Genomic DNA, 8,726 nt, shown 5'->3' with positions numbered 1-8,726 from the left:
GCAGGTACCATGGATGGAGATCCTGGAGAGAGTGAAGGTTTCAATGCAACCTTTGCACGTCGACGGTGGCTCAACACCACTTTGGTTAAAGTAAATCTCTAAAACTCAGAACGACGACCAAACGCAACTCTTATAAATGTGTGAAAGCACTTTATTCACACCAGTAACAACCATGTCGAACAAGGCAAAAACCCAGCCTGTTTCCGCATAAGCCCCTGCACGGTAACCCCGTGCCCACTCCGACCCAAGAGTTCCAACAAACCGGCCAACAAAGCTCCGAGCTGTATCACTGTCCGAGCTGTATCAATATCCGAGCTGTATCAATGTCCCAGCTGTATCAATATCCGAGCTGTATCAATGTCCCAGCTGTATCAATGTCCGAGCTGTATCAATGTCCCAGCTGTATCAATGTCCGAGCTGTATCAATGTCCGAGCTGTATCAATGTCCGAGCTGTATCAATGTCCCAGCTGTATCAATATCCGAGCTGTATCAATGTCCCAGCTGTATCAATGTCCGAGCTGTATTAATGTCCAAGCTGTATCAATGTCCAAGCTGTATTAATGTCCAAGCTGTATCAATGTCCAAGCTGTATCAATATCCGAGCTGTATTAATGTCCAAGCTGTATCAATGTCCCAGCTGTATCAATGTCCGAGCTGTATCACTGTCCGAGCTGTATCAATATCCGAGCTGTATCAATATCCAAGCTGTATCAATGTCCAAGCTGTATCAATGTCCAAGCTGTATCAATGTCCGAGCTGTACCAATATCCGATCTGTATCAATATCCGAGCTGTATCAATGTCCAAGCTGTATCAATGTCCAAGCTGTATCAATGTCCGAGCTGTATCAATGTCCGAGCTGTATCAATGTCCAAGCTGTATCAATATCCAAGCTGTATCAATGTCCGAGCTGTATCAATATCCAAGCTGTATTAATGTCCGAGCTGTATCACTGTCCAAGCTGTATCAATGTCCGAGCTGTATCAATGTCCGAGCTGTATCACTGTCCAAGCTGTATCAACATCCAAGCTGTATCAATATCCGAGCTGTATCAATGTCCGAGCTGTATCACTGTCCGAGCTGTATCAATATCCAAGCTGTATCAATATCCAAGCTGTATCAATATCCAAGCTGTATCAATGTCCGAGCTGTATCACTGTCCAAGCTGTATCAATATCCAAGCTGTATCAATGTCCGAGCTGTATCAATATCCGAGCTGTATCAATATCCGAGCTGTATCAATGTCCAAGCTGTATCAATGTCCCAGCTGTATCACTGTCCAAGCTGTATCAATATCCAAGCTGTATCAAATCCGAGCTGTATCAATGTCCGAGCTGTATCAATGTCCGAGCTGTATCACTGTCCAAGCTGTATCAATATCCAAGCTGTATCAAATCCGAGCTGTATCAATGTCCGAGCTGTATCAATGTCCCAGCTGTATCAATGTCCGAGCTGTATCACTGTACGAGCTGTATCAATATCCGAGCTGTATCAATATCCAAGCTGTATCAATGTCCAAGCTGTATCAATGTCCAAGCTGTATCAATGTCCGAGCTGTACCAATATCCGAGCTGTATCAATATCCGAGCTGTATCAATGTCCAAGCTGTATCAATGTCCCAGCTGTATCAATGTCCGAGCTGTATCAATGTCCGAGCTGTATCAATGTCCAAGCTGTATCAATATCCAAGCTGTATCAATGTCCGAGCTGTATCAATATCCAAGCTGTATTAATGTCCGAGCTGTATCACTGTCCAAGCTGTATCAATGTCCGAGCTGTATCAATGTCCGAGCTGTATCACTGTCCAAGCTGTATCAACATCCAAGCTGTATCAATATCCGAGCTGTATCAATGTCCGAGCTGTATCACTGTCCGAGCTGTATCAATATCCAAGCTGTATCAATATCCAAGCTGTATCAATATCCAAGCTGTATCAATGTCCGAGCTGTATCACTGTCCAAGCTGTATCAATATCCAAGCTGTATCAATGTCCGAGCTGTATCACTGTCCAAGCTGTATCAATATCCGAGCTGTATCAATATCCGAGCTGTATCAATGTCCAAGCTGTATCAATGTCCCAGCTGTATCAATATCCGAGCTGTATCAATGTCCGAGCTGTATCACTGTCCAAGCTGTATCAATATCCAAGCTGTATCAAATCCGAGCTGTATCAATGTCCGAGCTGTATCACTGTCCGAGCTGTATCAATATCCAAGCTGTATCAATATCCAAGCTGTATCAATATCCAAGCTGTATCAATGTCCGAGCTGTATCACTGTCCAAGCTGTATCAATATCCAAGCTGTATCAATGTCCGAGCTGTATCACTGTCCAAGCTGTATCAATATCCAAGCTGTATCAATGTCCGAGCTGTATCACTGTCCAAGCTGTATCAATATCCGAGCTGTATCAATATCCAAGCTGTATCAATGTCGAAGCTGTATCAATGTCCAAGCTGTATCAATGTCCGAGCTGTATCAATGTCCGAGCTGTATCAATGTCCAAGCTGTATCAATATCCAAGCTGTATCAATGTCCAAGCTGTATCAATATCCAAGCTGTATCAATGTCCGAGCTGTATCAATATCCAAGCTGTATTAATGTCCAAGCTCTATCAATGTCTGAGCTGTATCAATGTCCGAGCTGTATCAATATCCAAGCTGTATCAATGTCCAAGCTGTATCAATATCCAAGCTGTATCAATATCCAAGCTGTATCAATATCCAAGCTGTATCAATGTCCGAGCTGTATCAATGTCCAAGCTGTATCAATGTCCAAGCTGTATCAATGTCCAAGCTGTATCAATATCCAAGCTGTATCAATGCCCGACCTGTATCACTATCCCAGCTGTTAATGCCGAGCTGTATCACTGTCCCAGCTGTATCAATGTCTGAGCTGTATCACTGTCCCAGCTGTATCAATGTCTGAGCTGTATCACTGTCCCAGCTGTATCAATGTCTGAGCTGTATCAATGTCTGATCTGTATCAATGTCTGAGCTGTATCAATGTCCAAGCTGTATTAATGTCCAAGCTGTATCAATATCCGAGCTGTATCAATGTCCAAGCTGTATCAATGCCCGACCTGTATCACTATCCCAGCTGTTAATGCCGAGCTGTATCACTGTCCCAGCTGTATCAATGTCTGAGCTGTATCAATATCCAAGCTGTATCAATGTCCAAGCTGTATCAATGTCCGAGCTGTATCAATGTCCGAGCTGTATCAATGTCTAGGCTGTATCAATGTCTGAGCTGTATCAATGTCTGAGCTGTATCAATGTCTGAGCTGTATCAATATCCAAGCTGTATCAATGTCCCAGCTGTATCAATGTCTGAGCTGTATCAATATCCAAGCTGTATCAATGTCTGAGCTGTATCAATGTCTGAGCTGTATCAATATCCAAGCTGTATCAATGTCCGAGCTGTATCAATGTCCGAGCTGTATCAATGTCCGAGCTGTATCAATGTCCCAGCTGTATCAATGTCCGAGCTGTATCAATGTCCCAGCTGTATCAATGTCCGAGCTGTATCAATGTCCGAGCTGTATCAATGTCCCAGCTGTATCAATGTCCGAGCTGTATCAATGTCTGAGCTGTATCAATGTCTGAGCTGTATCACTGTCCCAGCTGTATCAATGTCTGAGCTGTATCAATGTCCGAGCTGTATCAATATCCCAGCTGTATCAATGTCTGAGCTGTATCAATGTCCAAGCTGTATCAATACCAGACCTGTATCAATGTCCGACCTGTATCAATATCCGAGCTGTATCACTATCCCAGCTGTATCAATGTCCGAGCTGTATCAATGTCCGAGCTGTATCAATGTCCAATCTGTATCAATGTCCCAGTTGAATCAATACCAGACCTGTATCAATATCCGACCTGTATCACTATCCCAGCTGTTGTCAATGCCGAGCTGTATCAATATCCGACCTGTATCACTATCCCAGCTGTATCAATGTCTGAGCTGTATCAATGTCCGAGCTGTATGATTGTCCAAGCTGTATCAATGTCCCAGTTGAATCAATATCCGACCTGTATCAATGTCCCAGCTGAATCAATGTCTGAGCTGTATCAATGTCCGAGCTGTATCAATGTCCAAGCTGTATCAATGTCCCAGTTGAATCAACACCAGACCTGTATCAATATCCGACCTGTATCACTATCCCAGCTGTTGTCAATGCCGAGCTGTATCAATATCCGACCTGTATCTCGGAGGTAGCCAAGACTTTTGGAATGACATTTTGCATCAATAATATGAATAAAATATATGTGAAGTTGACACTTTTTGACCTTGACCTAATTTTGAGGTCATGACCTAATTGTAGACATATTAACATTTTCACCATAATTTGACTCAGGTTTGTCCGATCGGAACGAAATTGCCCTCTCTAGATAGCCGAGAGCAAGCCACATTTACGTTTAATCAATATCGTGCCCCTCTGGGTTAAAGGTCAAGGTCAAATGGCGGTTTGATTTAAAAAAAAGTGTTTAATCATCGCTCAATTTTGCCCACGTGCAATCTTAAAGACCGCTTGGCCTTTCAAGATGTTCTTGCATCACAACAGTGTCTCTGCACTGAAGTTGTGCACCTGTTATTTGATTAGTGTGCTTGACCTATTGTTATTTTTTTACGGATTGTGACCTAATTAACAAAAAAAACACTTTTTTGATCATAACTTGAATAATTTTCTTCCGATTTTCATGATGTTGAGTTTTATTGATAGATTGCAGATGGGGACACATTTTCCTAATTTACATTCTACCCATACATGGTGAAGGTCAAGGTGATACTGTGGTCTGAAAAATAATGCCATCAATGGATCGTGGGCCAAGGGTAAGTTGCGGGCGATCGCTTTGTGATCGCAGATATCTAGTTATGTCTCCAGGTTTTTTTTTTTGAAAAAAATTCCCCCACTTCACCCTCTTTTCCCTAACCTTAGATTGGCCTGAGCTTGGCTCATAATGCCGGGATCCCAGGTTCAGACCCCATGGATTGTGCCATGTTGATTTGTGAATTGTCTCTTCATGTACATATGTTGCACGAATTGTAAGGACAAGTTCTTCCCCAAGCCCTAAACAATGTACAGGGGTGGGGGTATTGAGGGGGAGGCGGTGTTGAGAAACAACCACCCACCCCAAAACCCTGAGCAGCAGTTTGCTGTACCCTCATTGAATAACCCAGTTGACCACTTCTTTCCCATTAAAGTTGTTTAACAATATATGAGCAGCTGAGGCCCGGGGTAAAGCCGCTGTCACACCTTGACGTTTTAGCCAGCGTATGCCGACGTATGAAAAATTTGCCGAACCAAGCTGACACACGTCAAATACGTTATGGGTAAGTTTTGTATACGTTATGAGCACGCTGGCATATGTTGTAGTACGCCGAGTACGTCGACAAATTTTCAGCATGTTGAAAATTTTTCGACGTACTCGACGTATGACACACATTCCGCATACGCTGGCATTAGTTGTAGGCACGTTACGCGATCGTTGACACATGTCAACACACGCTACTTGTACGTTACTCATAAGTCGAAACACGTCAAGGTAATGGTTAGCATCAGTGTTCCAGACTCCCTGGTTTTTTTTTGGTTTTTTTTTTCTTCGGTATGACGGTTATGATTTAAATCGTTGAGCTGCAGCCTTTTAATTATATTATAACCGCACTAGAAATCGAAGTGTCAACATAACCGTCATACCGAAGAAAAAAAAAAAACAGGGAGTCTGGAACACTGACGCTAACCATTACCTTGACGTGTTTCGACTTATGAGTACCTTACAAGTAACGTGTGTCGACGTGTGTCAACGATCGCGTAACGTGCCTACAACTTATGGCCAGCGTATGCGGAACGTGTGAGTCATACGCTGGCATACGTCGGGAAATTTCAAGCATGGAAAATTTGTCTAACAGCTCGGCGAACTACGACGTATGCCAGCGTGCTCTTAACGTATACAAACTTACCCATAACGTATTCGACATGTGCCGGCGTTTTAGCCCAATTTTGCATATGTCAGGCATACGTTGGCTAAATCGTCAAGGTGTGACAGGGCCTTAAGCATCCCATTAACCTCAATGCAACTCTTGAAAACCAATCGCGTCAATCGATGGACGTTCGTAGATGGAGATGGATTGAACACAACAGACCATTGGGTTTGAATTATTCTTTTCTCCAGTAAGATACTTATACAGCATATCGTCACTCGACTTGTAACCACCAGAGGACAAATGGAAACTAAATCATTACCTCCACCACTGAAGGTGTATGGAGGTTGTTTTCACTCCTGTCTGTCTGTCTGTCTGTCTGTCTGTTTGTCTGTGAGCAGGATATCTCAAAACGTTGTCTGGATGGATTCAGACAAAACGTGGTGGATGAATGGGTTGGGTGACAAGAACCAGTCAATGAGATTTTGGTTTCGGTTCGAATCCAGATCCGGCCTATCGGTGGGCTACAAAACATTTGTAGTTACAGTGTAGTATGTGATCGATAACAACAGAAAGTGATAAAAAAAAGTTCAGATGGTCATATTGATAAAAAGGGCTTTTGATTAAACAAATGTTCGTTTATGATGCACATGTAACACTTAGTCAATAGTGACGTCAGAGTGACACACTCAGGCTGGGTGTGCAAAATGCTCGTTGGCCATGTCGAAGTCGGTTGCAGAAAAAGGAGATCCGATGTTACTGGACCCAACATGTCCGGATCTAATTTCCAGTCACAAAGGATGTGAACAAAGAGATGAGTCGGTGAGGATGCAGTTTGAGATGCAAATGGAAGCGATGAGTGGTGGAGGACATTGTCCCCCATGAGAGAGAAGACTCAGCAACGGCGTGAAGACCTGGGGTATCGAATCTTCAATTCCACCTTGAAGCGTCGGAAGAGCTCTCGGTTCTTCTCTTGTTCAACGTCTTTTCTGGCATGGAAACTGCCAGGCATCTTGAAACCCTTGTGCACCACGAAAGCTTCATCCAACACCGCGAAGCGATAGCCAGATACGTGCAGCTCGCAAGCCTTTGTGGAGGTGGTGGAAGACCGGGGAGGAGGTGACATATTGAGGAAAAAGGGAGGAGGTTAAAGATAAATGTATATTCAAAAAGGTGAGTCTAAATTACCTGTCACACTTTGTGCACACCTGCATGTGTCTGTACCTGGCTGATGCGGTTGAAGCCGTACTGCTGGAAGCGCTCGTCAAAGAGCGGCACCGAGCGGGGACTAAGGAAGAACGGCTCCCAAGGGTCACGCCAAAGGACGTCGTAAGAGGAGCCAAGCGTGGACCGGAGTGGCAGCTCGGCCCAACGGCCGAAGTCCGTGGGACGTTGGCATTTCCCGCATAGCTCGGAGTAAAAGGGTCGTGCGTCTCCATGTGCAACCTGGCGCAGAAGGTCAGCTTTGTTGGCCGGTTCGTGCCCGGGGGGACTGCGGGTCTCGAACGCGGGCAGTACAAACACCGTGCGATCGCCGAACGAAAGCCGCGTCGCTTCGCGCCCGAGGAATTCGATCAAGGCCGAATGAAGACCCGCGCTCGGCATCATGTCCACATCCAGCGGCAACACGTATCGACCACGACCCCCGCCCGTGCGCGCCACGTTACGCAGCAGGTTGTTCGGGTAGGGCGCAAATCCGAGCTCGTAACTGACCGCGACCCCGGTGTGCAGTCGCAGAAAGCTCGTGAAACCTTCGCGGTGTCCGTCGCAGCCGGGAAATGGCCCAATATCTCCAGGGCGGAGACTTGATGGACGGGCCGGGTACACGAGGTGAAAACTGACCCGATCGCGGACCGCACTCGAACAAGCACGGAGGGACCAGATCGCCCACAGGGCAAGACCGCTTGCGTTTCCAGGACAGAATAAGGACAGGGACACTGGGCCTCGCCAGCGGGTCAGCAGCGAGTCCAGCTCGTGCAGCCGGTCCAGCGAAGTGTGTGTGGTCAAGGTCACATCCAGGGCTCCGCCGTCCTTTACTGCCGAGCCGCCCGCGATCCCGCGGTAGATCCAGTGATGACCGTCCCCGTGCGGCTCCCCTTGGGACGCGAGTGCTGACACCAGCTGCAGCTTCTCTTTGCGTGCCTCTTGCTCCGAGACGAGTCGTGGGTGGCGACCCTCAACCCCCGGTTCGTATCCCCTCCGTCCGTCCGATCCGAGAAGCAGGAACAGGTAGATGAGCTGGAGGAGCAGCGCGAGCGCCGAAAGACCCGCCACAAACAGGGCGAGACGGGACCGCCGAGTGGGCATCGTTCACGGCTTCCGGAAATGGCCCCATCGAGCTATCGTGACTGTGGACCAGGCCGCCACAGGCCGTGCAACAGCACGGACTCCACGGTTCGAATGGGTCGGCACATCAGTCTCGTGGGACCGCACCTGCCCGAACACCAGAACCAGCGCGGTCTCCCATCGGCATTCACCGGAGCCGGTGTCCGGGCTAACACGACCTTTCCGAGAACAGAACACCACGAGGGGGCGATGTCGTCATTCCAACACAAGATCTGAACATCCGAAAAAGAAAAACAAACCAAACCTGAAGGGCACTCGGTAGATTGTCTACTTCCGCCATGCACTGCTTGGTCCGGGACAACATATCGGACCCAATCAATGTTTTTATATCTCGTGCGAAACGTGAAGAATCAATTAAAAAAAATTTTTAATCCTCTTATCCGGATCTGCATTCGAATCTTCATTAAAACGGAATCAATTCGCCGTGGTCACACACCCAACCTGTCCACCAAGTTGAGTC

At 46.4% G+C, this 8,726-nt stretch overlaps 1 protein-coding gene across 3 annotated transcripts; it reads right to left on the bottom strand.

Annotated features, from left to right (window-relative positions):
- Positions 1-137: 137 nt before the first annotated feature.
- Positions 138-8,486, bottom strand: B4GAT1 (beta-1,4-glucuronyltransferase 1). 3 transcript variants are annotated; one of them, XM_085857115.1, is made up of 2 exons: positions 7,109-8,485; positions 138-7,007 (listed from the first exon to the last, which is right to left on the bottom strand). In XM_085857115.1, exon 1 carries the CDS (start codon positions 8,225-8,227, stop codon positions 7,112-7,114), a length of 1,116 nt encoding a protein of 371 aa, XP_085713241.1. In that variant the 5' UTR covers positions 8,228-8,485; the 3' UTR covers positions 138-7,007; positions 7,109-7,111. The 3 variants fall into 3 exon arrangements, with proteins under 3 accessions (XP_085713241.1, XP_085713239.1, XP_085713240.1); XM_085857113.1 differs by having other exon boundaries at positions 7,145-8,483; XM_085857114.1 differs by having other exon boundaries at positions 6,824-7,007; positions 7,129-8,486.
- Positions 8,487-8,726: the final 240 nt, after the last annotated feature.

The sequence above is a fragment of the Eptatretus burgeri genome, chromosome 15 (assembly GCF_056783735.1).
Source record: "Eptatretus burgeri isolate ZD-2024b chromosome 15, Ebu_testis_v1, whole genome shotgun sequence".
Taxonomy (NCBI): Eukaryota; Metazoa; Chordata; class Myxini; order Myxiniformes; family Myxinidae; genus Eptatretus; species Eptatretus burgeri.
This window is presented reverse-complemented; position numbering and strand designations above follow the sequence as displayed.

What these genes read in the sequence shown, in the direction of transcription:
- B4GAT1 (XM_085857113.1), bottom strand. Translation starts at nt 8,227, where the DNA reads ATGCCCACTCGGCGGTCCCGTCTCGCCCTGTTTGTGGCGGGTCTTTCG. An exon ending in GCTTCAACCGCATCAGCCAG is followed by an intron (nt 7,008 to 7,144) that starts GTACAGACACAT and finishes ACCTCCACAAAG; the next exon opens with GCTTGCGAGCTGCACGTATC.